At 56.6% G+C, this 27,592-nt stretch overlaps 3 protein-coding genes across 6 annotated transcripts in view; all 3 read right to left on the reverse strand.

The window, feature by feature from the left end:
- The window catches only part of RPL38 (ribosomal protein L38), a 548,453-nt gene that overhangs the window by 266,177 nt on the left and 254,684 nt on the right, over positions 1-27,592 (reverse strand). The gene's annotated exons all lie outside the window — the stretch shown is intronic.
- Positions 488-9,775, reverse strand: COG1 (component of oligomeric golgi complex 1). 2 transcript variants are annotated; one of them, XM_019494344.2, is made up of 14 exons: positions 9,475-9,769; positions 9,103-9,347; positions 8,833-9,014; positions 8,208-8,378; positions 7,942-8,095; positions 6,746-6,956; positions 5,693-6,481; positions 5,202-5,348; positions 4,512-4,673; positions 3,909-4,036; positions 3,207-3,315; positions 2,588-2,697; positions 2,392-2,470; positions 488-651 (listed from the first exon to the last, which is right to left on the reverse strand). In XM_019494344.2, exons 1-14 carry the CDS (start codon positions 9,724-9,726, stop codon positions 511-513), a joined length of 2,880 nt encoding a protein of 959 aa, XP_019349889.2. In that variant the 5' UTR covers positions 9,727-9,769; the 3' UTR covers positions 488-510. The 2 variants fall into 2 exon arrangements, with proteins under 2 accessions (XP_019349889.2, XP_019349890.2); XM_019494345.2 differs by lacking the exons at positions 488-651; positions 2,392-2,470; positions 2,588-2,697 and having other exon boundaries at positions 3,213-3,315; positions 3,847-4,036; positions 9,475-9,775.
- On the reverse strand, positions 16,009-26,633 carry SSTR2 (somatostatin receptor 2). 2 transcript variants are annotated; one of them, XM_006275926.4, is made up of 2 exons: positions 25,281-26,630; positions 16,009-16,710 (listed from the first exon to the last, which is right to left on the reverse strand). In XM_006275926.4, the coding sequence occupies exons 1-2, from the start codon at positions 26,277-26,279 to the stop codon at positions 16,588-16,590; spliced, it is 1,122 nt and encodes a 373-aa protein (XP_006275988.2). In that variant the 5' UTR covers positions 26,280-26,630; the 3' UTR covers positions 16,009-16,587. The 2 variants fall into 2 exon arrangements, with proteins under 2 accessions (XP_006275988.2, XP_059587992.1); XM_059732009.1 differs by having other exon boundaries at positions 16,627-16,710; positions 23,595-26,633.

Consider the following 27,592-nt stretch of genomic DNA (forward strand, 5'->3'; position numbering starts at 1 on the left):
GGCATCAGTGTACTTGTCTGGGCATTTAAGGGTTAGAGGGACATGCTTTCAGAAAGCGGGGTCAGCTGTAAGGACAAGTAGCAGCTGGCTTTCCCTGGTAAGATTGAGCCTGTTTGATCAGTCACAGGCACTGCCAGGACACAACAGGTGAGACCAGAACTGGGAAGATGTAGAACCCAAAGCAGGCTTCAGCTAGAGATAATATTTGAAGGGCACAGGGGTCACTTCCAACTCAACACAGTGTTGCTGTAAACAAACCAGAGTGCTGGGTTGGGTGGTTCCCTCGGCTACGACAAGGTAATAAAGGAAATGTGCACTGACTGGGGTAGTCCTCTACTCCAGTGGTCAGACCACAACATCCTTAGCTTAGAAGTAGGTCAGGGAAGAGACCAGAGTACCCTACTGCGACCGGGGCAGACAGGAGAACAACATGACACGCAAGAAAGGTAAGCGAAGCATGCAGGATCGAGGGTGGGACCAAAAAAAGGAGGGTGGAAGCATTTTATTGGATCACTTGGTCATGCTTGATAGCCAGCCAAGCTTGAAGAGAGAGGGGGTGGCGGCATCTTCCTCCTCTGTGGCGAGCTGCTTGAACAAGGAGCCTGGGCGGAAAGCCTCCTCTTCTGCTCTCAGAACGGCAGCAGGTGGACCCTGTTGGTTTTCAGAAGGGAGAGGGGGTGACTATGGGGCTGCTTCCACACGGCTCTCAGTCAAGTGGAAAACAGCTCAAACAGAAGGATCAAGAACTTAACTTGAGAGAAGCAGCTGATTAACTTCAGGCCCCTGCTGCTCCCTTCTCACCCTGCCACACACCCTGTGCGACTCATGCCATTAAGCCCTGTACGTGCTGTAATGAACAGTCACGATTGCTAGCAGCCGGGTCTACAGTGAGGCATCTAGTTTCTGGCAAGAAGTGCAACTTTCTGCCATCCTGTGTAGCAGAAGCGTGTTGCTTTAGTTTACACCACACAGCTCCAAGACAGGAGATGGCGGCGTTAGCTGTTTCTGCAGGGAGGGCTGAATAAGATTTGGATACAGTTCTTCGGGCCTATTTTGTCTAAGTGCTTTGCTGGGATCACAAGTGTTGGGGAAGCATCTGCCAGTAATTTAGAGAAAGGGGGTTAACATGAAACCACACATGCATCACAACTCAGAGTAACACTTGGGAGAGGCAGAGGGACAGAATTGCTGCCTCCTGCTGTCCCTGAACAGCAGGAGGTAAAAGAAAAATGCCTCTTTTTAAAGCATGGTTCACCCCTCTGGGCATTGCTGCTGTTGCAAAACCAGGTGATCTTTATTGAATGCAAGAGTCGTGCGCTTGCCCTTGCATCTCAGCTGAGGGGCATCTCGACAGTGCCAGAATGGGCTACTGGCTTAGTGTGGACTGGGTAGCAACGGTGCATTACAACTCCCAAGCCCCTTAGCAGCCTGGCATGCCACGGTGCTCTGGGAGCTCAGCTACACCCAATTAAAGTGCAGGGGATGTGTATTGATGCAGTAGCTGTCTGCTCCTCTTCACAAGAGTAACTGCACACCACAAAGCCTTGGCAGGAAAAGCAAACCACTCAGAAAATCACACAGGCTTAAATACCCAAGCAAGACTTCTTCAGGAGCTTACAGGTCAGCACCATACTGGAAGGGAGTTAGAATTAATTAGCATCGTTCAGTTGTTTAACGCATCGCTCGTAGCTTCCCTTCAGCTCTAAGCAAATCAGACCTGCGTGCTGTCTTTGTTTCTCATCTGGTCGAGTCTCTGCTGCACTTCCCTAGGGGTGCCTGCGGTCTCGTGCCCTGGCGCTCATACTTTGATCCAACTGCCTGTCTCCAACCCTCCGCAAAGCCCCACAGCCTCTGCGTGGTCCACTTGCCAGGTGTGCTGCAGAGGGACCAGAGCCAGCGCTGCGCACACTGACTGGAACAGCAGCAGCTTAGCTCAGACAGCACTGTGTGCTAATCGACTCTCCCCAAACTAACCACTCGGGTGCTAGAAACTTTCTGGAAGGTGGGGGTGATATTAGCCGATTTATAGGTTGGGAGAACTGCTATCTCCAGCACTTCCACAGCCAAGCACTGCTCCCAAGGTCTGAGCTCAAGGCTGCCAAATGCTTTGTATTCTGCCCCAGAGCCCCCACTTGCTGCTGGCTTTCAGCAAGTCACTTGGAGAGTGACCCACTGGGGTGTTCTGTAGAAGCAAGGGTGAGGACTTACACTTGCCTGCTCGTATCTCTATGTGGGTTCTTTAACTTATACTTGCTCAAACTATTTTCCCTCCATAGGCACCCCAGAACCACTGGCTCACTCCTGAATGCAGGGTCTGGGAACCCTGCTGACGTGGCTTCCCAGCCCTTGTTACGCCTAGAGCACAAGGTAAGGGCAAATTACTTGACTGACCTGAGGCTTGTTCTCTGTGTTTCTTGCAGCTGATTTAGCTCTTCGGGAGCTTGACATGCTCAGAGGCAGGAGTCCAAATCTTGGAGAGAGAAAGCAGCAGGTAAGGAAATGCAGTCGATCGTAGCGCAGTATGGGTTCTGACAGTTATCGTGCCAGAGGGCGGCTGGGACCTGCAGGTGGTGGTACAGCAGCTTACCTGATCTGGCTCGATGCCAGCGGCAAGATATTGTGAGGCTCTTGAGAGCTCAGAGTGCTGCTTCTACTCGTGTACTGATTCTCTGCTCCGGTTAATAAGCCAAACAGAACCTACAAGACAGGAGAGAGCGGCTCTGTTTTCTTTCTGGTGGTGCAGGATTGCACAGACGCCCTTGCCTGACGATGCATGGGTGTTCTGCATAATACGTCTTTGTGGCATGCTGCTTCCTCCTTCTGCCAAAACGCTTTGAGCCAGGTGCTTAATTAATTGAATTTCCAGGCGAAGCGAGTACCAAATGTCTCTCCTCACCCTCAGACTCCCAGCCTTTCATCAGAGCCGCCTGCTACTGTAACAGCAGAATTCTGGGACAGTTTTAGCAGCGCTTAACCCAAGTGTTTCAGAGATTCTAGTGACTCCTCTTTGATCAGACTTGAGAGAAGATTACATGAATGATCATGTAATTCTCTCTGCAAGCTGCTCTCATCTCCAGGAGGCTTTAAATATCTCTCCCACTGCTGAGAGCGCTCTCTCCTGGCACTAGGCAGCCAAGAAAAGAGCAGTAAACCTGTTATGCAACATTTACTTCCTGCTGCAGAGAGTGACTTTTCCCTGAACTTACAGAAGTTCGTTGCACCAGGCGGTTAAGGTTGCTGTTTAAGTGCGGGGTGAACACGTCCAAGTCAAAGGGATCTATGTGGCCTTCCAGGAAGTCGGTCACCTTCTCAACCCTGCAGGCAGATCAGAAAGATGCTGGTCATGTTTTCATCTTTAGCGCACGCAGGTGAGAGGGTGGACAAGTTGCAAACGTGTTCCCTTGCTCCCTCCCTCTAGAACCACCTCCAACAAGAGGCCTCTGTGCCAGCCTGGCAGAAGCTATAGGTCAGAGAAGCAGTTCTCTGCTTCACTGTGGTGCACAAAACCCCCCTTGCATTCAATCAGCTCTTACTCCTTTGGCCCTTTTATTGCCATGGGAGAGAGATGGGAGTAGTGGTTATAGCTTTTCCATTGCCATTTTCTGATTGTTACCAAGAGATTGAGTTGGGAATTATCTAACTGCACTTTGTTCCCTTTAAAAAGTGAATGTTACGCTGGGGAGAGGAGCTACTGCCATTTTCCATCCCCAGAAGAGCCTGTGGGTATTAGCACAGACCCCCAGGCCCACTCTGCTATCCTACAGGGCTTCCTGTGTGGTGTGTTGCCATCTCTCGAGGAGTCCTCTCACTGGCTCCTTGGTCTGAGTATGTTTTTGAGGCAGGTACCTGGGAGGCAGCCCGAACGGCAGCGCTGCTGCTCGCGCTTGAACGCAGGGAATATCCCGCACCTGGAATCTTGCCTGACCCTGCTGGTTTTCACCTCCTCGCTCTTAGCAGTTAGGACAATATTTAGGTAACGGAGATCGTAGAGCAGCTGCAGAGCCCTGTTCTGGGTCAGTGGAAACGCACCTTCTCTCTGCAAAGGGGACAGTCAAGGAGGGCCTGCTTCAGCACCTTTTCACAATCACTCTTTTTATATGAGGAACGTTTAAAATGCTCTCCCCGCCCCACACAACACACAGTGGCAGAGGGAAGGCAAGGCCTTGCAAAGCGCTGTCTCCCTGCCAGGCAGACAGCCGGAGCCGTCACTGCAAGCGGCAACTTCCCCTTCTGGCACAGGATCTAGCGTCACTCACTGCCTCTGCGGTTTTAGGGTGGGCAACTAGGCTGCCTCAGACAGACCTGAGGGGTCGGAGGGGAGCAGGGACAGCACTGGATCCCCCCATGTTTTCCCCCTTAAAGTCTGCCTAAATCTTCTGTGCTTCCCCGAGCAGAACTTCTGGCTCTTCAGCTATTCCCTGCTCAGCAGGAAGTAAGGATTTGCGAGTAAAACCCTGGACTGGCCCATGGGTGCCTGAGCTGGGTGGTGCGATGAAACCATAGTCATGTACCTTCTCCTGTTTCTCTTCACAAAGCTTTTCGTAGCCAGCCAGTACTTCTGCCAGGCAGGTCTTCAGCAGCTCCTGCAGCGTGACCTTCGGGAGGGTGTGACCTCCCACCCGATTGACCTCCTGGCACAGGCTGAAGAGGAGGCACTGAACGTACCAGGAGGTCTAGTTTAAAGATGCAGACAGCAATGAAAATCACAAGTATTCCTGGCCTTCTGGCACAGCCTGCAAATGCTACCAGGGGTGAGATGTGTCTTCAATACCAACTCCTTCAGTCCAAGGTGATTTTTCCCCTCTCTCATAGCCAGCTCTCTCTGCCTCTACATCCCCTGCTGCTCTTCTGGCTTCAACTGGACCTTCTCTTCCCACCTGCTTCTGTACTAATGCCCACCCCCCAAACCTGCATACGCCACATCTCAGGGCTCTGCCGGTCTTGTGTTTTGGTGTATGCTGAAGCTGAAAGGTTATCTGCACCAGTGCCTCCTCTCAGCAAAAGCCATCTAGCTTGTGGCTGTGCACATAAGGGCTCCTGGATTGGCTAAAGACAGCCCCTGCCCTGCTAGCATTCCAGCTCTGGCTTGCAATGCTCCCTCCTGCAGTGACATGTATTTGATGACTGCCTGACACAAGAGTCACTGCTGCTCCTAGCTGTCCTCCTCCCTGCATTTGTTTCCAGGGCGCCGTTCTTCCCACCTGCACGGGGAGCCGGATCTTCGACGTCACGCTGCTCCCAGACTCCGTCTCCTCTTGGATTTCAATTTCATCCCAGCTGGTGGCCATTGCTAAGATGGAGCCGGGCGTATCCAACAACAATGTCTGGACAAAACGCTGAACCAGGACCTAGAGGGGACAGAAGCACTGATGAGTATTGGGGAAAAGCCGATGGTTTGGTAACATGTCCCGGGGCTTGGGCAATCCGGGGAAATGCTGAACCCGCATGTTTTCCACGTTGTAATTTGCTGAGGCTAAACTGGACACAGCTTTTTCCACTGGTCTTCACTGTGGAAGATTAAGCGCAGCAGAGTCCGAACTAAGCCTGGCATTGCCCAGAAATTGCCCAGGTGCCCCCATAGCTGGTAGCAGCATGGTTAGAGGACGGGGAGACTGCAAGCAGAAGCGCGGCTGGCTGTGAGCGAACCAGAAGCCACTCCAGGAAGCAGTGACTGAGGACCCCAGCTACTCACCTTGGTAACTGCTGAGCTCCAGATCTGATATGCTGACAGGCTCTGTTGAAGCAGCTGCTCCCGCACTTCCTGCCATGTGGCCTGCCTGGGATCCATCTCCTGGGCTTTCCCTTTCCCCAGCTTCTTTGTGTCACGGGAGCCCCGGGCTGCAATCTCAGGGTTCCCTGCTCTCCCTAGAATACACTGCTTCAGGTGAGGGCATAGCTCACCCAGCGACTGGCAAAGCCTTGCCATGAAGAGAACGGCGTCGAGCTTGGCCTCGCCCAGGGGGTCAGCACAGCCGTCCAGCTGGTCAGCGGCACCCTGCAGCTCTTCCCGGACACAGCCCAGCATGTGGTGGATGCAGGCAACGCAGTGATCGCGGAGCAGCTCCTCTACGGTGCCTGCATCGGCATAGCGGTCGAAGGCCGAGGTTCTGGCCTGCAAGCTCAGTGCCTCCTTGGAAGTGGAGGTGTCTGTGGGGAGGTAGAACTGGAGGTCATCCAACTTTGCCTTCAATTTGGTGTCCAAAGCGGAGCAGAAGCTCTGCACGCAAGGGGTAAGGGCCTGGGCCTTCATGGACAAGCCGCTCTTGGCGAATGGGCTGCGGTTCGCCACGTTGACCCACGCAGCATCTGGGGGCAAGTCACTGGGACTCTCAGACCACAGGAACAGGGCCATGTTGTGTTCGAACTGCACGTGCTTGCTGGGGGTGGAGGAGCTGGACTTGACCTCCAGCTCCTGCAGGGCCAGGATGAGGAGCTGCTTCGAGCTGCTTGAGATCGAGTCGAATCCTTCCTTCATCAGGGTCTGAAAGAGAGAGTGAGCGAGCACGGTGCTTTACTCAGGCTCTGGGCTGAATGTCAACCACTTCAAAGCTATGGTAGGATGCTGGAGGATGAAGCCATCTCCCCTCTGAGCGTGGCAAGGGAAGCAGTTGTGCAAACTGCACTTTTTTGGGTGGTCTCAGCCACCCCATGCCTGGACCTGGGACTGCCAGGCTGGGCAACGGACAACTGACATCCATTGCAAGCTGCTGGAACCAGCCTGACCAAGCCACCAGCTGTGCCTCACCTGCAGTCGGTCCAAGAAGAGCTGCTGCAGCAGGCCCTCCCAGAAGGAGACAGGCTTATCCAGCAGCCGGCGGCACACTGCCTCCCAGTTCTGGCTCAGGGACTCGCTGGTCAGCAGCTCCCACACGGCATCACGGATGCCGGCCAGGCCTTTCAGGGTTTTCACATAGACCAGCAGGTTGGAGACCCCGGACTTGATATCTTCATTACACCTGAGGGCAATGGTTCACTTCAGTGCCACGGGCTCAAGGTATGGCACCCGTAGCGCATACTGTGCTATTATAGGCAGGCCTGCACGAGGATCCTGGGATCCTTCCTGTCCAGGCAGAAGTTTTATAAGCGAGGCACCCACAGGGCTGGGAACAACCCAGGAACGTTCCCCTCACACCAGTGCAGCCAGCTGCATCCCTGCCAGGTTAAACTTGCTGTCTTGAGGATGCGACATCACACGCTCTCCTGAAAGGATCCCAGCTCACGCATCACAAGATCCAGCACTGCGACAACCCTGGGCTAAAATCCCGCACAAACAGTGCATATATGCTAACCGCTCCTTCTCCCTAGCCCAGTCCTGATGGGGCCCTCGAGGGAGCTGCTCTCCGGGGAGTAAGCCGTGTCTGTTGGGCAGGGAGAAATTGGGGGAAGTTGCCAGGAGTAGGCTGGGCAAAGGAGACCTCAGGCTTCACTCCAGCTGTAGTTGCTTACACCTGCAGGGGTTCCAGAGGCCGGAGCCACTGAACAGAGGGCAGGGAGGTATGGCTGTCATGGTGCTCTTGGCAAAGCATTCTGGGTAAGGGGTGGGGCCTGAGTCTTTATAAGGCATGCCTTGCTGTCTTCCCCTCAGTGCCTGGGAGGACACTGGAGAGGAAGGAGGTGCTGGACCCTGAATGAAGGCTACAGGTAGGGCCCACAAGGGCTTTCTTCTTTGATTAAGAGCCTCTGGCTACTGCAGTGCTGAAGGAGCCTGATCACCAAGCAGTGCAGGGAACTGCTCTGTGTGTGACAGGAGAAGGAAGGGGCAGAGTCTGCTTCACTGTTCATCCCCATGTTACGGGGTACCATGGAGCTGCCTAGGTTCAGGAGCGTGCTCTCCCCTTCTAGAGGCAGCAGTGTCCGAGAGCCTCCCCCTCTCGCTAGAGATGGATGCGATGGGTGCTGTCCTATCCCATCCCTTAATCAAAGCTCCCTCCGTGCACTCACATGTTGATCCACTTCTGAAGCGTGTCTCTCAGGTAGTCCTGGCTGATGGGGTGCGCCAGGGTCCGCAGGGCTGGCTGGAACTCCACTATGGACCTTGGCAGGTGCTTGAACCAGCTGCCCAGCTTCATCTCCTCATTCAAAACTTTGCCTTTTCCTGGAAGAATTGTGCAGGACGAGGCTGGATCAGGCCAACGTGGACGACTAGGTCTTTGTAATATCAATACTAGGAAGCCCAGCCACAGCTCTGCGCTGACCAGGCAGCTCACCTGCCGGGTGCTGGCCCGTGATGGTCTCCAGCGTCGAGAAGAGTAAGCCACAGGTCAGGGACGGATCGGGGGGTGCCCCCTCAGGCAGCGTGTAAAAGAGGGCGTGAGCTTGATACAGGGTCGTGGCCAGCAGCTCCACCAGCGAACACACCTGAGCTTTTATACCAGCCCCTGTAAAGAGAGGACTTTCAGCGAAAGCACCAGCAAGAGAGTCACGTAACAGAGACGAGGACAAGGCTGGGCATAACGGAGGGACGTGCTTTGTTGCTGCCGGGAAACCTTTACTGCGGAGATAACTGGGGTATGGTGCTCAGCTTGGTGAATCCAGACCCTCCCATAATTAGAGGAGGACCTGACCGGCCACAAGCGACTGAGCAGCGTCACCAACGCAGCACGCCAGTAAAGGAAAGCCCGTCTGCGAGACCTGCACTGAGCAAGGAGCCCCGTTTGCTCTGGTCCCCCACCGGTTTAAACGATAGAGATGTAACGAGCTGCGAGTCCCGATCCGCCGCAACAAAACTCCTGGGGAGAACAGCCGTGACAAACCCTCGCTCCCGGTTTCCGCTCCCTTTCCGAGACGGACGCGCCCTGCGAGAGCGGCGAAGCAGCCGCCGGTTGTACTGACCGTGATGGGGCTGGTTCAGAAGCTGCTGAACAGCCGACTTCCTGGCCAGCAGGAAATCTGCCAGGGCCTGGCGCGGAGAGCTGTCCTCCAACAGCATGACGGAGCACAAGGCCTCGGCGACCGCCTGGTCTGACACGGCGTGGCTTCTCAGCAGCGTCTTGCTTTCGTGCAGGACGGTCGATCTAACGGGGGAAAACGCACGAGGCACCGTGAGCAGCGAAACACTTGGCGGAAGAAACCGCCGGGCGTGCGGGCGGGAGGCTTCCCTACCTGAAGTGGGTGGCGGCCGCCACCTGCCGCACGAGGATGGGGAAGCGCGCGAGGACGGGGCTGTAGCGGGAGCCGGAGGCGTCGAGCCGCAGCAGCCCGTGCAGGTGGCAGCACAGCAGGTAGAGCCGCGTGGCCTGCAGGTAGTGGGAGGCCTCCATGGCGCTCCAGATGCGCTCGGGCACCTCCAGCAGCAGCTTGATCTGCGCCGCCAGCATGTAGAACGTCTCCTGCGAGGCTGGCGCCACCTGTGGGGGGGGGGGACCCTCAACATGATGGCAGCCAGTGCCCTGCCCTTCCCCCACCTTACCTCATAGCTCCTCCCCCTCCCCTTTGGCCCCGCCCTTCACCCCTTATAGCCCCGCCCCTCCTGACCGGGCAGGGGCGGGCGGGGCCGGCGGGTTTGCCGCGCTGCAGCCCTGTGACGGCGCTTAGGAGGCGGTCGGCGCTGAGGCGCATGTCGGCGATGGTGTCGGCCGCCTCGATGAGGTCGCGGTAGCGCTCGCCCACCATCTGCCGCAGCTCCTCGCGCTTCTGCTCGATGCCCGCGCGCAGCCGCCGCTCCACGGCCCGCAGCTCGACCGCTGTGTGCGCCTCGAACAGCGCTGCCGCCTCCGCCGCCGCCATGTTGAGCGGGCGGGCCTTGTCGGCCGCCGTCGTCCCCCCGGAAGCGGTCGGCCCGTGACGTGTCCCCTGGCTGCCATCTTTTTGAGGGGTGGCATGCTTCCGGGTTCGCTCGGCGCCATCTTTATGAGGGGCCGCGGTACTTCCGGGTACAGGGGGTGCTAAGTGGTGGTAGTTGTTGCCGGCGCCATCTTTGTGACGGGCAGCGGCACTTCCGGGAGAGTGGGAGGGTTGAGTCGGCGCCATTTTGAGGGGGCAAAGATTGGACACTTCCTGGGAGGGTTCTCTGGGCGCCATCTTAGTGAGGGGCAAAGTACCGCGTGCTGAAGGGGCAGCCGCCATGTTTGTGAGGGGCAAGGCTAACCTAATGGGGACATGTGGTCCCCCACATGCCACATCCCTAGGCCCATGTCCCCTCATGCAAATGCCCCTCAGCAGGGCCATCCCTCTAGAGGCTCTACCCTTGAACCCAGCAGTGCGGATCATTGCAGCGGGCAGGTCTTGCAAAACACGCCCGTGCCCATGCATAATGCGTGGCAGGTGCGTGTCTAATGCAACGTGCGTCGGCACCGACTCCTTCCCCAGCAGCCGCCAAGCCCGCTCAGCCCCTCGCCTCCCAGCTGCGTCGTGCCCCCTGTGTTTCGATGACGCCGGCATGTCTCTGCCTGGTGCCCTCACGTCGGCTCACGCTTGCCCGTCTGTGCGGAGCCCGTGCAAAGCAGGCAGCCCGGCCTGGCTTGGTTTCCAGGGGCTACAACATGTTGTCTAAGCTTCGTTAAGCCGCACAAACGAGCCCTTTGCAAAATGCAGGTCTATTAACAGGTGCTCATCTGCTTCACTTCCAAATCGGGACCCTTCCCATGCCATTAAAGCGGTGCAAAAGGGCAATTAAGGCCTATTTTGTGACGTGTACAAGCGCCCGTGTAGGCTCAAAGGATGGGTTGCATCGGAAGATGGTCTCGTGATGCGTCCTGTTGAAGGAGAGATGAGCTGAGTGGGGCTGTCTTGCTCCATCGGCTGAATGAAGCGTACGATCGTTTGCCGGGGGTGACGTTAACCGTGTTTCCGTGAGTTTTGTTTTGTTTTTTTTAAAGCCAGCGGCTGCATGTTATCGCTGCTGGAGCAAAACTGCTTCGGAAGATACCTACTCATCCAGGTTACTTCCCGGCACTGTCCTGAAGATGCCACTCTTGCTCCACTGACAACCGAATCGATAGGCAGCGCTGTCGGGTATGAACTCCCCAGCCTATTTAGGGCGAGGAGGGGGGATATTGGCTGCTTTGGATCTAATTTTAAATTTTCTTTCTGCAAAAGAATAAAAAAAATTGCAAAAATCTAGTTGGGCGAGTAAAAGAGATCACTTCTACCACGAGTCCTGATTCCTTTTGGATCTAATTCTGTGTACAAGAAACGCACAGGACCTTGTTCGCTCACAACGGCGTGATGGACTGCGCTGCGTGTGGGGGGAAACGGTGGCTCAAAGCATAGTCGTCAAAACCAGAGGTTTCCCAGAAATGGATGCCTAGAGGTCAAGAGGCAACGAATCTCTACCGTGTGTTTCTTCTCTTGCTCCCTGTGGTTGCTTGGAGGAGGCTACAGAACGGTTTGGGGATGTTCGGCAAGACACGTCCTCTCCCCGGCATCCTCAGCGAGTGACTTCTACGTGAGTTTGCGAGCTGAACGGTAGGCGTTGAACAAAGATGGCCTTTACTGGTCTGCAAAGTGCAAACAACCCAACATGAAGCCAGTGGCTCTGGTTCAAGTACTAGGCTTTGCATCCCTCTGAGCCACGGGCCTTGTTGGTTGGGCATCTCTTCTGAACAGAGCGGAGCTGCAAGTTTAGGCTCTGTTGAGTCCTGGTCATCACCCCCCAGACTCAGAATGAAACTTGGACGCCCTGCTTGGAGCCGTGCATTCAACAATGCCATTTTGGTGCTTTGTTAACCGCTCGAAGGACGCTGTACCGTTTGCAGACTTATAAATCCACCCCCTTGTGAAACCACCATTAACAAATTGTAATGAGCTGTAGGTGCAGCTGCTGCAGCTGGCAACGGAGGATCGAACCCAGTACTTAAAGCACCTGCGAGGGTGTCATGGGTGGCCCTGCAATGCTACCACGGTTAGATGTGCAAATGCCCACCTGTGATTCGCAAGGTGAACCCAGAGATTTCATATAGGAATCCAGAGTGTCTCAGACCCTCTGACCTGTTGTGGGCTTGCTGAGTTGTTTGCCACCAAAGAATTGCCTTTTTTTTTTTCTGTCGTAGTAATAATAATAATAAAAAAAGCTAGCTCTTAGCTTTCAGTCAAGGGGGGTGAGGGAGGTTAAGCCTCAAAAGTGTGAGAATTTTTTGCATTAGTAGAAGCATTGCCAGCAGATCAAGGGACGTGATTATCTCTCTCTCTTCTGCACTGGGGAGGCCACATCTGGAGTGCTGTGTCCAGCTGTGGGTGCCCGCTACAGAAAGGATGGGGACCCATTGCAGAGAGTCCAGCGGAGGACAACAAAAATGGTTGTGGGGCTGGGGGACAGGACTGTGAGGAGAGGCTGAGGGAAATGGGCTGATTCAATCTGCAGAAGAGAAGACCGAGGAGGGATTTGCTAGCAGCCTTCACCTCCCTGCAGGATGGTTGCAAAGAGGATGGAGCTGGGCTGGTCTCAGTAGATGACTGAACAAGGAGCAATGGGCTCAAGCTGTGGCAAGGGAGGTTTAGGTTGGGTATTAGGAAAAACTCTCACCAGGAGGGTGGTGAAACACTGGAGCAGGTCACCCAGAGAGGGGGTGGCACTTCCATCCTTGGAAGTTTTTAAGGCCTAACTCAACCAAGCCTTGGCTGGGATGATGGAGTTGGGGCTGGTCCTGCTGGTCCTGCTTTGAGCAGGGAGTTGCACTAGATGTGACCTTGTGAGGTCCCTTCAATCCTCATTTTTTTTTATGATTTTAACCATTAATTTGTAGGAAAAAGGAAGAGGCTGCCATAATGGCTTAGGACAGCCACTGGAGGGAGACGTGGTCATACACCAAATGCAAGGCTCCCTGAAGCTTGCGCAGCCCCCACAAAGGAGAGGGTACGCTGCAATGGATTCTCCATGCACAGCGTGTTGCTTTTCCTTTACAGAAGATGCTGCCTAATGGTATCTTTAAGACGCCATGTGAGTTATGGAAAGAAAAGTGATTGCTTTGGATGTGCCCTGTATACCCGTGCAGCGCGCTGAAGGGCACCAGGCTCACAGAGGGCAAAATGCTCCAGGAGAACGGGGCAGACCTGTTGCTTTGTGCCAGCCTCCGCCTGTTCCTGTCAGGTCTGGGCAAAAATCATGTGGTCGGAGTCGAAAGCATCCGTGCATGCTGGTGTATATCCGTGCCCTTCATTTCCAACCGAACGTCCCATCCTTGAATGCCCTTTTCTGAAGAAACCCAACTCGGGTTAAAAACCCCTCTGACTTGTCACAGAGATGGACTCGAGTCTGCCGGCTCCAGGACATCCGAGTCTGCAAGGGCTTCCCAGGATTGGTGCCAGTTCGCCCTCGGGACTCGGGCATAGCATGTCGCACTTGAAACGGGCAGCCAGACTTCCTGTATGCCAGCCTGCAGGGAAGAAACCCATGGAACAAATGCAAATGCATCTTCGTTAAATGGATGCATCTGCTGACTAGGTAATACCCTCTCAGCCAGAAACACAGTGCAACCATATGCGTGCCAATGGCTTTCCTAGGAATACCTGTTTTCAGGATTTTTTAAATCTTAAATTGTGGGGCTGGGGTGTAGGAATACGACGGACGCAAGACACTCGGTCCCTTAAGACCTCCTTCTGCTCTGATGGGCCCGTGTAACGCGGTGGGAGCTTCCTGGTTGACTTGGCAGTGAGGCTTGCAGCTCCCCAGGCTCGACTGCAGTGCGAATCTAGGTGAATATTTTGGAGCCGTCTTGCACTGGGAGGCTGCGCGCTCTCCAAGGCTGCTGCTGAGGCAGAGTGCGGGTTTCTCGTTGGCGCTGATTGCAGAAGGACCTCGCTGTACCTTCCTAATTACAACCGCAGTAAGCATCTCTATTCATGTCCTGGGGAACGGGCCACTCTCGCGGCGCCACAGGCACACGCAACGCAATGTTCTCCTCCTCCGACTGCAATCTGTGCATGAAAAGCCATCGGAGCACTGCTTGCTTGTGTGTGACACTCGAGGGCCAACTTCATATTCGGAAGCATGTTCTCGTTATCACAGCCTTGTTTTATTCACGGAGGTGCACACCCGCCTTTCCCCCTGCCCGCACCAGACATCAGCTGGCTGCCTCTTTGTTTTTTCTCCTCCAACAAGCTGGCAAAAGCGGTGTGGGGAACTGGTCCATTGGGCAGCTCTTGCCTTGTAGACCAGCGGTGACTCGAGGCTTAAAGCTTCCTGAAGTCGTGTGCGTGGTTGGTTGCTATGAAAGCTCGCATGATAGTCTGCAAACCCTCATTTTATTAGTAAGTCTTGGTGACATTTTGCAGTATTTCCAAGGCTTCACAAGTCCAATGGCCACCACGCGTAACTTGTGCACCATCACGGCTACAACATCGCTCTTGCACTACCGCAGTCCTCTACCACTATTGCACGACAGGACAAGGAGCAATGGTCTCCAGTTGCAGCCAGGGATGTTGAGGTTGGATATTAGGAAGAACTGTCTCGTGAGGAGGGTAGTAAAACACTGAAACAGGTTACCCAGAGAGGTGGTGGCATCTCCATCATTGGAGATTTTCATGGCCCGGGTAGACCAAGCCGTGTCTGGGATGATGGAGTTGGGGCTGGTCCTGCTTGGAGCAGGGGGTTGGACTAGACGTGACCTCCCGAGGTCTCTTTCTACCCTCATTTTCCAGTGATTCGCTCCAATACTGCAGCCTAGTTGAAAAGCAGTTCTGAGTCTTTCTAGACATATCATGTCAAAAGGGGGCTCCATGCAGCCACTCAAACAAGGGTTTCCCCTCTCATCTATCAGTCTGTCTCTCAGATGGATCAGTAATGCGGCCACCTGGGATGTGGATGCCCGTCTCTTATGCCCCTTAGCTTCAATGCACCAAATTTCTTGGAAGCTTCTTTATAAAGGGTTGCACACGGTCAGAAGCGCGTCTGTGCTGAATTTGGGAAGAGCAGGAGTTCTCAACCTTCCTGATTCAAGGGTGTAGGTTTTTCCAGCTATTTAAGTTGGTCTAATAAAAGATATCGGATTCACCCAAAGAACCTTGTCTACCTTCTTGAGTCAAGACACCCCTAGGTAGACTCAAAGTCCCCTCCATCCCTTTGGAAAATGTCACCTCTTTGCTTAAAAGAGTGAAAACTCAGAAAAATAATAGTGCAGTTTTTCTGTTGCAAAGAATGCAAGAAGCCCAGCACTTTGGATATCTATTGGAAATCTCTGGGTCTATCCTATAAATTGTGCTTGCAAACCTAACATGGTGGCATTGAACAGACACCCTTGAAAGGACGTGGAGGCGCCCCAGATTGCTGTGGCACCCTGGTTGAGAATCGCGGGGCAGAGGTCGAGTCAGTCGCGTGTGTTTAGCAAGGGGACTTGACTGTCTCTCCAAGCTCTCATGGCGGGTTTTTTTTCCCCATGCTGCTGTTTTTATGCTGTGTAGTGTCTTCCTTTTGAAATCATGCCATTGATCTCAATAGGGCGGCTTGGAGAGCGATACCCTACCCAACAGGAGGGAGGGGAGCAGCGTCTGCCCCATCTTCGGGCCTGCAGTGGGCTAGACGGTCGGGGCGGGGAGGTCTGTAATTGCAGGGTGCAGAATAGCAGCTGGGGGTGTGATTGCACTAGCACCTTGCAAATGCCACCCTGCTCTCAGGGCTGCCCTCAACCCTCTGCCCGTGTCTAGCACCCATCGGGGGTAAGGACGAGCGGGGCAGGTGTTGCTTTCACCACCTGGCACTACTCTCCTTGCCCTTTCTGGTTTCCTTGCTGAGCTAGATTCAGCCAACACGTGGCAGCAACTGCCCCAGACCCCTTGTTAGCCGGGCTATGAGCCCACCCAAGGGGCAGGTGGGCTAGAAGAAGCAGGGGATGACTCCCCCATAACACATCTAATAGTAACTAATAATAATAATAATAACTAACATCAGTCTGGGGCATCTTCACGGCCACTCTAGTACAGCTCTTTGCTTGTCGCTTATTCGCTTCGACCTGTTCAGAGATGCAGAGCACACAGAGCGGCTGCGGCCCGGGATCCCCCTTGGCAGAGCATGAGTTTTCCAGGGAGATGGCTCTAACCAGCCTGTTTGCAAAGAGGGAGGGGGGAAAAAAAGCATTGAGCCAATAAAAGAAAGTGACTTTATCTCTTGTGTTTCACAGTCAGGGGAGATACAACCGGTCTTACGTTACAAGTGACGCGCACACGGCATATACAACATAAATTATAGATCACGGGGGGGGGGAGTTTTTCTCCGGCGAGGAGGGTCATCGCGGCTTTAGGGGCTATTCCACCGCCTGTCTTCACAGCCGTCGTGTAACCTGCCGGCGGAGGAGCGGAGCCTGCAATCCCCGGAGGAGTCCAGTTGCCCCTTCTAGGATGGTGGGGCAACACGGGCGCGTAGGACCCACGAGGGCAGGGGCCGACCGCCACGCGCACGCACACATGACACCGAACATGCACAGCGGGTCTCGTACACCGGCGAGCACGGGGGGTACAAAAGGCCGACGCGTCGTTGGGGGAGTAGGAGTAGCCAAAATCCCGCGGTGGGTCCGTGCTGTACGTACAGCCTCCGTCTCCAGCGCAGCCGGGCTGGGGCGCGATCGAATGGCTGGGGGGGGTGGGTCAGAGTCTTTGCCCCTTTTGGAAAGGGTCCCGGGAAGCTCAGACCAGGGGCCTGACTGTCCTTACGGCTAGCTAATGCCAGGGGGCTTGGTCCTGATCTTCCTGACACTGGTTCAACTGGAATCCACTGAAGAGGGTCGGCCTCGGGGAAGCCAAGAGCGAGAGGGAAGGAGCAAGGCGGGGGTGTTGTGTCACCTTTTGGGTAGAAAAATGACAACTCCGGTTAAAAGACGGGGGAGGTAGGGCCCGATCCTCCTCTCCCTTCTCCCCATTGGGTGGAAGCTGCTTTGGATCAAGCCCTTAGCGGGGGGCCGAGCCAGCCTTCCCCTACGGGTGTCAGTGCAATTAATCCTGCAGAGCAGAGGAGCGGACAGGAGAGCCAAGCCCTTGGGGGAACCGTTTCTTTCTCCTCTTTGGGGCGTCTGGCCGGCAAGGAGCTCCCATCCAACAGGCCTGGCAAAGCAATGGCCAAAGCGGGCGCGCCGGGTCCTTGGGGCAATGCGCCAGGATAGCGATCGCCCGCCTGCTGCTCCCAAACACCCGGCTGTCCCGGGGGCCGTGGCCCGGATCTAATGCCGATTCCTCCTCTCTTGCAGAGCGGCCGCTTTGCTCGGGCTCTCGTTTGCCGTGGCCTTTTCTGTCTCGCGCGTGCATGCTACCTGTGGTCAATCCCCTGGGCTGGAGGTAATTTGGGTGCTGCCTTGATCTGAGAGCTGTTTTAATTTTCCAGTTGTTTAACCTGCCGGGAGGTAGGTGGGCTGCGAGCTACCTGGGAGCTGGAGCTGGCTCAGCTTTGCCTTTTGGCGCATGCAGGGAAGAGAGACCCTACTTGGCTTTGCCCTCCTAGAGCAGGGCGAATCCCACGTGGGTTGTTCCACGAGTCCCCTGATTTTAATTTCCTCCCTATAAAATCTCAGCCTTTTGCAAGGAAAGACCCTTCCAATGGGAGCTGCGTGTGCACGTGCGATTTTTCTCTCCCTTCTCAAGTTATGTGGATGCACGCCTGAAGCTGCAACTGCACTGTCTTGTTGCTGCACGCGCGTGTGTTTTAAATGCAGTGGAGAATAGGTGTAAAGCAAGAGGGATGGGACCTGCCGGCAATTGCAGCCAGCAAGAGTTTTGTCTCTGTGCCCTTTTTAATCCAGAGCAGAGGGGAAAGGCGCTGACGTAGCAGGAGCGAGACGGCCCCGCATCTGGCTTTTTCGGGGAAGGGGGAGCCTTGCAGCGACTGGCTGACAGAGCAGGGTGCCGTAAAAAGGCAATGCCCAGCTGCTCTGGGTTCAGATCCCAAGTGCAAGGGCGTCTGCTAAAGGCATCGGCTGTGCCAACGAGCCAACGGGTGCATTTCAGAGCTCACGGGCCAAACGGCAATGGGGAGTGATCTGGGGAGATGGGAGCCCTCTCCTCTCGGGGTACAGACGGGTGCAGAGTACGGCCCAGCGATGAAGCCTGCAGCTGCCTCGAAGGAGGGTGGGTGAAAAGCAACCCCCTGCCCTGGGTCTAGATCCCCCCAGCCTCAGCTTCTCCCTCTTCCCCTCCCTGAGCACCCAGCGTAGGGCCCTCAGCTCTGCTCCCCGGCCGGCCGGCCGCCCCTCCATGCTGCCCGAGACGGTGCATCGCCTGCAACGCGCTAGTCCTCAGAAAGATCCCCCCGTGCACCACCACCACGCTGCACTCAAGGTAGGAACAGACATTGCCTTTGTCCCTGGGTAAGTTGTGTCTGTCCCAGGACAGAGATATCCCAGGATTGGCGTGTGCATGCATTGCCCTTCTAATGGGGGTTTAGCAAGCAGCTGAATGCTCTGCCATAGATGCAGTGAGGCAGTCCCGGGATAGCTGCACGGACCCGGGATGGACGGATGCTACCTGTTAGCCAGGAATTGGGTAGTTTACACAGGCTAACGTGTGGCTGTCTGTGCAATTGCACTCTGTCCTGGGACCAAGAGGGTTATCCCTGCATAAAGGCAAGGTCTGGTTGCAGCCTGAGCTCAGATGCCTGGAGCTGTTTCGAGCTGCTGTGCTAGTGTGAGGCTCCATGCCCCAGCCTCGGTTTCCCCACTGGAAGCACAGAGATAAATAACATCCCCCTCCCTTGCCAGGACTGGGGTCACAAAGGTTTGTATGGCACCAGGCTAAAGATGGGCCGTGGCATCTCTTTACCCTGAAGCTGCGGGGCACGGGCTGACCTGTGCCCGCAGAGGCCACGTGTCCAGTGAGGCTGAGGAAGGTGGCGGCCGGCCCTTGCCGGGTGGGGGCAGCTGGTGGTCCCCTCTGCTCCGGAGCCTTCCTGCAGCCTTGGGTACCTTGCAAGGTTGCTATGGAGACCAGCTGCAATGCTTTCACCCAAACACGGCGGAGGGATGCTGAGGACAGGAGGGCACCAAGGAGCCAGCCTGGCTCCTAGCCCAGGGCCCCGATGCTCACCTCTCCGCTCCACCGGGTCCGGCCTCGATGGGAGCCAGGGCAGCAGGGAATGCAGCCTGCCCCCTTTTCAAACGTCTTTAATGCTAGCCGTGCCTCTTGCACCCCTGGATCTCAGCCTGCTTTGCACAGACGGGGAGCCAGGAGCACGGGGGAGAGGCAGGCGTAGGACCCAGGAGTCCTGGCTCCTACTGCTGCTCAGCCCTCCAGCCTTGCTTCGAGGTTGTGCTGGGGAAGGGGTGGGGGTGATGCTCAGGATAGGCACTGGCAGCAGAGCAAGCCTGCCAGGACGTCCTGGCATGCCCATGGGTGGTGGGTTTTGGGGCAAAGGCGGCACGGAGAGGCCTTCCTCCAGTATGGAGGTCAGCTCGTCGGCCCCCAGCACAGCATCCTTGCTTGCTTTGCTACTGAGCTCTGCGCAGTGGCTGGCGTGGCACATCCGTGCCGCCGCTGGAGAGCTGGCAGGGAGCTTGGACCATCTAGTCCAGGCTGGCACCTCTCCGAGACTGGCAGATTTAGCTTTTTCCCTCCAGCCTGCTCCCAATCCTGCTGGGTTACGCTGTTTAAGTGCGAAACTGGGGGTCGGACGCCTGGGTCCTTGCTAGTGAGTGGCTGTGTGCATTGGGTAAGTCACTTAGCCGCTCTCCGGCTCCGACTTCCCCATCTGTTATGTACAGATGAGACCTGCCTCTGCTTCCAAAGTGGATAAATGAAGTGCTGTTTGCCCAGGGCTTTAAGATCCCCATCAAGGAGGAGCCAGGGCAGGCACTCATCTGCAAGGTTATCTTTCCTCCTATGCAGTCGTGTGGAGACAGTAATCGGTGGCTGATCAGGACAGAGGCCCTCTGGGCTGTGAGCACTAAGAGCCTCTTGCTTGTCATCTCTAGAGATCTGCTGATGGTGGTTTCGGCTCTGCGGCCCCGGGGGTGAAGGTGATAGCACCTGGCAGGATCGTGCATGAAGCCACCCTGCTCCTGGCACGGCAGGGACACGGGGGACAAATGGAGCCGCAGGCTCACTCCAGCACCCCCGCGATCTCCGCCCCAACGACCCTGTGCAGGGAAACCTCTCGGCAGAGTCCAGCACTCGTCACCAGCCCCCAAAGCTGCCCGGGGACCCTAGCGCCAACCCATCCGCACCATCCTGTCCAGCACGCAAAGCCTCGGGACCCTGTTTGGTGGAGTGAGGATGGCAGGATGGTGCCCCCACCGGCTCCTGTAGTGAACGGTGACTTCACCGCGGCTCTCAGAGGTTTATGGTGCTCTGCTTTTGCAGCCCTGGCAGGGACAGGGGTTAATTAAAATCCTTGTTGAACCTAGAGAGGTCCAACGAGGGGAAACAAACACCTGCAGTCTCCTCTGGGTCCCGACACTTGCCATCTCGGCACAATGAACCTGCCGCACGCCGCCTTTGCACAGGTGGGGCAAACGGGGGGCCTTTAAAATCACTGAAAACAGGGACCCGTTCCCTCCAGACCCAAACAGCCAAGAGCTCGGCCATGATTTTAGCACAATCCTCTCCCTAAGACCCCGGGGAGGGGAGTGGGGAAGCCATTTGCTCTTGCTCCAAGCCATTCAAGCTCCATCAAGGGAGAGCACACCTTGGCCGTGCTTTTTCTATGCTGGCTGTAAGCAAGTGCAGAGCTGAGCGCTTCCCCGCAGCAGACATGTGGCACTGGGGTGGTGTTTCCCCTGCCACTGTGCACCGGCCCATCTCCATCCTCTCCTGCCCCGGCCCCCATCCATCCCCACAGCCTCCTGCCCCAGCCCTCTGTCCATCTGTGCAGGTCGCAGACCCACGCAGAGGAGAGAACAAGCTGTGACCTGGAGCTACCATCTAAGCGGGGACCGGGCAGAGGGAGGTGGGGGTCTGCAGCATGCAGAGGGCTGCTCTTCAAGCCTCCTCTCCTCTCCCCCAGAAGTGCAGGAAGCCAGCCCAAGGGCTTGCTCAGATAGTGGGAAAAATCTAGCAAACTTTGCAAAGCTTGGGCTATGAATGACTCAGTGCTGGGCAGAGCCTCACCCCCTCCCTGGCAACTTCTGAAGAAGCAGAAAATTATCTTTGCAAAGGGCTTCACTCTCAGCAGAGTGAAGAGACAGCTGGGCCTGCTTTACTCCTGGCCTGGCCTCCCCCGCGAGCTGGTGCATGGAGATCTGCAGCCTGGGCTGTGTATAGTCCTCCCTTGCCCGGGGCCTTATCTCTGCCTGGCTGCTGGGAGCTTGTGGCAGCTCTGCTGCAATAAGCTTCTCTCGAGCTGCTCCCAGTGCTCACCAGAGAGTCTGCTGCTATTAAATTGATTCAAACCCCCAATTTTAAGGGAAGAAGGCACCGCTTTCGCGTCCCAGCATGGCTATACCATTAGCAAGCCCTGGGGACAGCCGCCAACAGGTGTCTGGGAGCGATGTGCAGGCAGCTCCTCTCCCTTCCTCAGAGGCAAGGGGCTGAAGCATGGGGACTTTTGTCTCCCTCCTGCCCCTGGCATGGCTTTTTTCCCACATAAATCATGCTTTACCACCCACCTGGCATTAAACCGCTTGAACCCGCTGCGCTGCAGCTCTGGCATCTAAACCTTGGCTTGATAAAGGGCTCCAGGCCCAGCACTCGCGACCACAATACCTCATTTTCATGTGGGACTTGCCTGAGGTCTCTAATGCCTGGGGCATCCCTAACGCATCCTTCTTTGTTCTCACAAAGCCTCAGTTAATATTTAATTCCTCTTATGGCAGCAGCATAGAGACGCAGACCTCGCCGTCAGCCCAGCATGAGAACGGGAGCCCTGTCCCGCAAGCCAGATGCAAGTGGAGGGCTTGGGGGGTAGTCTTTGCTATTAAATTGTTGTGAAAGTCAGTATGCTTTCTGCCCTGGATGGCTGAGAAAGTCCATGGTGTAACTGAGGGTCCAAATCTGCCCCATGCAGTGTTCAATGCACCTGGGAAGGGCTTGCAGGGGGAGGAAAGTTGAGCCACAACCTGGTTAGAAACATCATTTTGCCAGCAGACATCTGCAAAATGCAGCTCTGAGGCCATCTACCCCTGCCTCAGCTGGTTTGAAAACACCAGATCTCAGGGGGCTGCTTCTCTGTCACCGTAGCTAGTAATGCCAGGACAAATTGTGCCTACCCTGAGTTTGCACCAGAATCAGGGGCTGCGCAACAAAGCATTGGGGAATAGCCGTTGTAGATGGGGCCTGCACATGCCTGCTTGGCAGCATGGCACGGGAAGGCAGACGGGTGCTGCCTGGGGAGGGGCTGGTCTACAGGGGAGCCCTGTATTTGAGCCCCGGGGTCAGGTGTGGCATGACTCTGGGCAAAGCTATGGGCATTGCTTCCAAAGCAGTTGCTCCAATTTGGGGTGCCCCAGCAGGGCCCCTCCAGCTATCAAGAAATGGGGTGTCCCTAAATTTGAGGCCCCCTTCCTGTAGGGCGCGGATAACCGCTCTGTGCGTCTGTCTCTGCTATTTGCTCAGCTAAAAACAGCATTCGCATTAGCTGGGATTGTCCCAGGGCAAAGTGTTAATTCAGATGCATCCCGTGAGACGATAGGGTTGGCCTCTGCAGGACCCCAAGATTAAAAGGCTTTGTCCTGGGAGAAATCCAACCTCTGTTTTTAGCCCTGGATACCAGGGGAACAAGCCCTATCCGAATACCTCTGACTACATCAAGTGCAAGGCAAGCAGGGGCAGGAGTGGCTGTACGCCTGGTTTTCTCCATCCTAAAAAACCCCCAGTGCTGCTACAGCTCCAGAGCCTGCGCCCCAAAGTGCCAGGGGCCAAATTCAGACCCCACTTCTCTCATTACAAGAGCATGGATTGCTGTGTCCCCAGGGCTTCCTGTTCTCCCAAAATCACCGGTCACAAGGGACCTTGCTGGCTACATGGCTGGAGACTAACTGGGACTTTAAAAGGGAAAAAAAATCTGTTCGGTTTCCTCGCTCCCCCACCAGATCGCCGGATTAGAGTTTCCCAATCGTTGCAGCTGCTCCCATGGGGGCAGGCCGGGGGCACGGAGCAGATTAGCATCAGTACATTTTTCTTTGCAGCCGAATCTAACCATCAGCACTTGTCCTAGCCCCAGGCAAGCAGCCCTCGCTGCTCCAGCTGACGTGTTTATCCCTATCACCATCCCATCTTGGCATTGTGAGACCGGACCCCACCTCCACCGTCCCTGACTGCCTTTCCAAAGCCAATTCTGCTCTGTCCTGCTTTTCCAGGCGAGCTTTGCTCCAAGCCTCGGGACCAGGAGGACCCAAACCTGCCAGCCCAGGACGCAGACCTGCCAGGCCCAAAGGCTGTGGCTCGAGTCCAGACCGATGCTGGCTAGTGCTGCCGGGCTGGCTCACACCTGGTCCGCCCCAGCACTGTGCAGATGCTGATACAGATGCAGGCTGGACCAGGCTCTGTAGGCTACCGGCAGCGCTAGGCATCCAGCTCGCTCGGACTGGAGAAGGCGTCCCACCACGAGAGGCACTAAGGCCTCCATGCACCCGAGTACCTTCCTTTAGGGGATTTACAAAGACTCCTTCTTTGCCTATCAGAGTTTGTCTCCTCCTCCCCTCTATAGCGCCGGCGGTCATGGGTATGCTGTGCACAGGCTGACATGAGAATAAGCTCAGCCCCTGCCCTGACATCTCTCCGAGGCAATCGTCAAGCATCCCTCTCACCTCATCCAGTCCTTCAAAACCATCTTCTCTGCATCAGCAACGTCCATGCCCAGATAAAACAGCCACCTGCGCAGAACTAGTCTCCAGCTGCTTGCAACGTGCGGGCACGGCAGACCCCCCAAGCCAGGCATCTCCAAACCCCTCCTGCCGAGGACTCAAAGACCCGAGCTGCTAGGCACACCCTCTGCGAGCTTGGTAGGGAAAAGCAAACAACGTGCATTGCTCAGGAGAGGAAAAGGACAGGCAGACAATGGCTTTGGGACTTGTGGCCACTAAAATCACCAGGGAGGACTCTCAAGTCGTCTGCCCCAGCCCCAAGTGCAGCGGGGCTGGACCCGATGATCTGTAAGGTCCCTTCCAGCCCCTAACATCTATGAAATGAACCTAACCCCCCCGCTAGCTCAGGACTGACTCTCTCCCAGCCTGTTTTCTAAAGCAGCAGCATTTTCCCTGGCTCCCAGGCCACATCCAGCCCATGTCAGCCCACCTGCAGGTCTCCCCACACGTCTGGAAATGTGCAGCATGAAGCCAAATTCCCAGACCTGCAGGCCAGGTGATGAGGCCCTGCAGGCGAGATCAGCATTAAGGGGGCAGGGAAGAAGGGCACATTTTACATTGAAGAGAGCGTTTTTTTGGCCAGCCGAGTTTGAAGGGAGAAAGGGGAAAAGCAGCTGCTCTGAGATCCGAGGTGGGAGAGCCAGCCCCGAGCTGATGCCCACCCGCAGCTAGTGATGGGAAAGGCCGGGCACACACAGACACGGAGGTGCCTGGCTGCCTGACCGGGGACAGGGATGTTTTTCTTCGGATGTGATCCGAGTTTTGTTGCTTCCCTAGTGGCAGGAATGCCACTAAATAATGCACCGGCAGCCTCCGAAAGCCGCGGGGGGCCGGGGGACCTGCTTAATGATCAAATAATACAAAGCTTTGAATATGGGGTGTGGGGAGGACCTGCATATTTTGCATGCCCTACCAGAGGGTTTGGCTGTGAAGGTGTGCACTGGTGCTCTCGGCCAGCTTCAGTGTCCCCAGCTGCATGCCCTGCTTTGCAAAGACGCAGGCAGAAATGTCTGTGCGTAAGACACGCCGGGGTGGGATGGAGCATGCCAATGCGTGCAAGCACATAGCATGAGCACCCCGGGCTGTGTCCATGCCACCCTGCCGGACAGGGCTGCCTCGGCCCCGCTGTTTCCTTATGTGTGAACGCAGCCTGCATGCCAGGACCCCTGCCATCGTCCCTGTGGGTAACGCCAAAGGGATCGATGGAGTGGCAGCAGGGCTGAGCTTGGCCTGGGACTGCCTGCTTTAAATGCACACTCATGCATGTGAGCTTTTCCAAGGGGTGGCTCTCAGCGTGTCATCTGAGCTACATCCTTCTCGGGATTTGACAGCCAACCTGCCTGCAGTTGAGCAGTTCGTCTGGGTACGGGACCCTGCCCCCTTCCCCATGAGTTGTGACACCACCACCCCCGGGACCGAGCAAAGGTCAAGCGCTCTGGACCTGACTCGCCGCGTGCTACTGCCCTAAGGAGGAGGAGAGGAACACTGATGAAGGACAATCCCAGAGTCCCCTTAGATGCTGGTCTGCAGATCCCCATTGAGGAGGGTCCTTTGGGTTTCCGTGGTCTCGTTTAGCCTAGATTTATCCTGCTTGCTGTCGCTCCTGTCCGCATCGTCCATGCCACTGACCTTCACCAGGCAGAGGACGTTCTGAAAGCTCTTCTTGAAGTTGTCGGACAGGAAGGCGTAGAGGATGGGGTTGGCACAGCTGTTGGCGTAGCTGAGGACCACGACGAAGTCGAACATGCCCTTGAGGGCGGGCGTGGGCACGATCAGGACGGAGACGGAGGAGACGTTGAAGATGTAGAAGGGGAGCCAGCAGAAGATGAAGACGGCGACCACAATGGAGACCATCCGGGTGACTTTCTTCTCCGACTTTTTCCTTTTGGAGGAGCCCACTCGGATGCCGGAGGACTTGACCTTGATGATGATGAATAAGTAGCAAAGGCAGATGATGGTGAGGGGCACTAGGAAGCCCAGGATGAAGGCGTAGATGATGAAGCCCGTGTACCACGCGCCGGACTCGTCCGGCCAGATGATGGTGCAGCTGCTGCGCCCGTGATTGCTCTGCACCCCGGCGTAGATCATGATGGGCATGATGACCAACAGAGAGAGCCCCCACACGGCCACGTTGATCATTTTGGCCGTCCTAGGCCGCCTCCACTTGGCAGACTTGATGGGATGGACCACGGCCAGGTACCGGTCGATGCTCATGACGGTGAGGCAGAAGATGCTGGTGAACTGGTTGATCCCGTCCACCGTCATGACGACCCGGCAGATGGCTTTGCCAAAGGGCCAGTGGACCAGCGCCACTTGCATGGCCAAGAACGGCAGCCCCAGCATGAAGAGCTCGTCGGCGATGGCCAGGTTGAGGATGTAGATATTGGTGATGGTCTTCATCTTGGCGTAGCGGAGGATGACATAGATCACCAGGGTGTTGCCGCAGAGCCCGATGATACACACCACGAAGTAGATGAGGGTGAGGACGGCGTTGCTGGTCAGGTCGAAGTGGTTGTGGGTGACGTTCTGGGAGGCGTTGGCGGGCGTCTCGGTGGACAGGTTGTGGAAGGGCGAGGCCGAGGAGTACCAGAACTGGGTGATGTTGGGCAGGTCCGGCTCCCCGTCCATGGCTCCGTCCTGACCGGGCACCGACGGCTCAGAGGAAAGGGGCTCTCATCCTCCCCGGCTCGAGGGGCTGGGCGGTCTAGAAAGCGGAGAACATGGGCACAAAGGAGTCCCTTCCTGCTCCCTGCTCCTCCTCGCAGAGCTCGCCCAGCGGCTGCAGGCTCTGCCTCCCTTTCCCCGCAGCCTGCGCCAGCCCGTGCCCCTTCCCCACGTCTGCGAGCGCTTGCACGCTCAGCCCCGCGAGCAAGGGACGGCTGGACCCGGCAGCCTCACCCGGGCGTTGCTCTGCTCCGCACTCACTGAAGGCACCGGGAGAAACCCAGCGCCTGCCCTCCTCGGCCCCTGCCACCTGCACCCCGGTGCCTGGGGCATCGCCCCTCCGCAGCCCAGCCCCACCTGCCTTCCCCCTCCTGGGGGTGCGGGCAGGGGTCCCCCCGGGGCCGGGGGACGGGGCAGCGGGACCCCCACTGCTCCCTCGCCCCGCTTCCCGCAGCCCGCGACACCTGTAGCCGCCCCTGCCGGGCTCCGGCCCCGCTCACCTGCTCCCTGCGCTGCGCTGCGCTCCGCTCCGCTCCGCTCCGCGCTGCCGCTGCCTCCGCGCCGCCTCCCCGCTCCGGCTGCCGGGGGAGGCGCGGGGCTGCGCCCGCCCGGGAGCACGCGCCGCCTCCGAGGATGCTCCGCACCCGGCGCCGCCCCGCCGGCTCCCCCGGCCCGGCTCGCACAGCCTCGTCCAGCCCCGCCGCCCGGGCAGGAAGGGGTGACCCCGCCTCACCTCCACTTTGGGGTCCAGCCCCAGCACCCCCGGGGGCTAGGAGATGGCACAGCCTCGTCCAGCCCCAGCACTGCCTGGAGAGGAAGGGGTGACAGCCTCATCTGGCCCCGAAGACCCCGGAGAGGAAGGGGTGACACAGCCTCATATGGCCCCAAAGACCCCAGAGAGGAAGGGGTGACACAGCCTCATCCAGCTCCAAAGAGCCCAGAGAGGAAGGGGTGACACCGCCTCATCTGGCCCCAACAACCCCAGAGATGAAGGGGGTGACACAGCCTCATCTGGCCCCAAAGACACTGAGAGGAAGGAGATAATACACATTCATCTGGCCCCAACAACCCCAGAGATGAAGGGGGTGACACAGCCTCACCTGGGCTTTGGGGTCCAGCCCCGAAGACCCCAGAGAGAAAGGGGTGACAGTCTCATCTGGGCTTTGGGGTCCAGCCCTAAAGACGCCAGAGAGAAAGAGATGACACAGCCTCATCTGCCCCAAAGACCCAGAGAGGAAGGGGATGATACAGCCTCATCTGCGTTTTGAGGTCCAGCC

The sequence above is a fragment of the Alligator mississippiensis genome, chromosome 8 (genome assembly GCF_030867095.1).
Source record: "Alligator mississippiensis isolate rAllMis1 chromosome 8, rAllMis1, whole genome shotgun sequence".
NCBI lineage: Eukaryota > Metazoa > Chordata > Crocodylia > Alligatoridae > Alligator > Alligator mississippiensis.

Bases quoted from the DNA above. Each gene is read 5' to 3' on its own strand.
- SSTR2 (XM_006275926.4), bottom strand. From the start codon at position 26,279: ATGGACGGGGAGCCGGACCTGCCCAACATCACCCAGTTCTGGTACTCC. The intron at 16,711-25,280 runs GTCAGTGGCATG...TCTACCCAAAAG, and splicing joins ACGTCCTCTGCCTGGTGAAG to GTGACACAACACCCCCGCCT.
- COG1 (XM_019494344.2), bottom strand. From the start codon at position 9,726: ATGGCGGCGGCGGAGGCGGCAGCGCTGTTCGAGGCGCACACAGCGGTC. The intron at 9,015-9,102 runs GTAGGGAAGCCT...TTCCCCCGTTAG, and splicing joins GCGGCCGCCACCCACTTCAG to ATCGACCGTCCTGCACGAAA. The intron at 2,471-2,587 runs GTAAGCTGCTGT...TCTCTCTCCAAG, and splicing joins CTGGCATCGAGCCAGATCAG to ATTTGGACTCCTGCCTCTGA.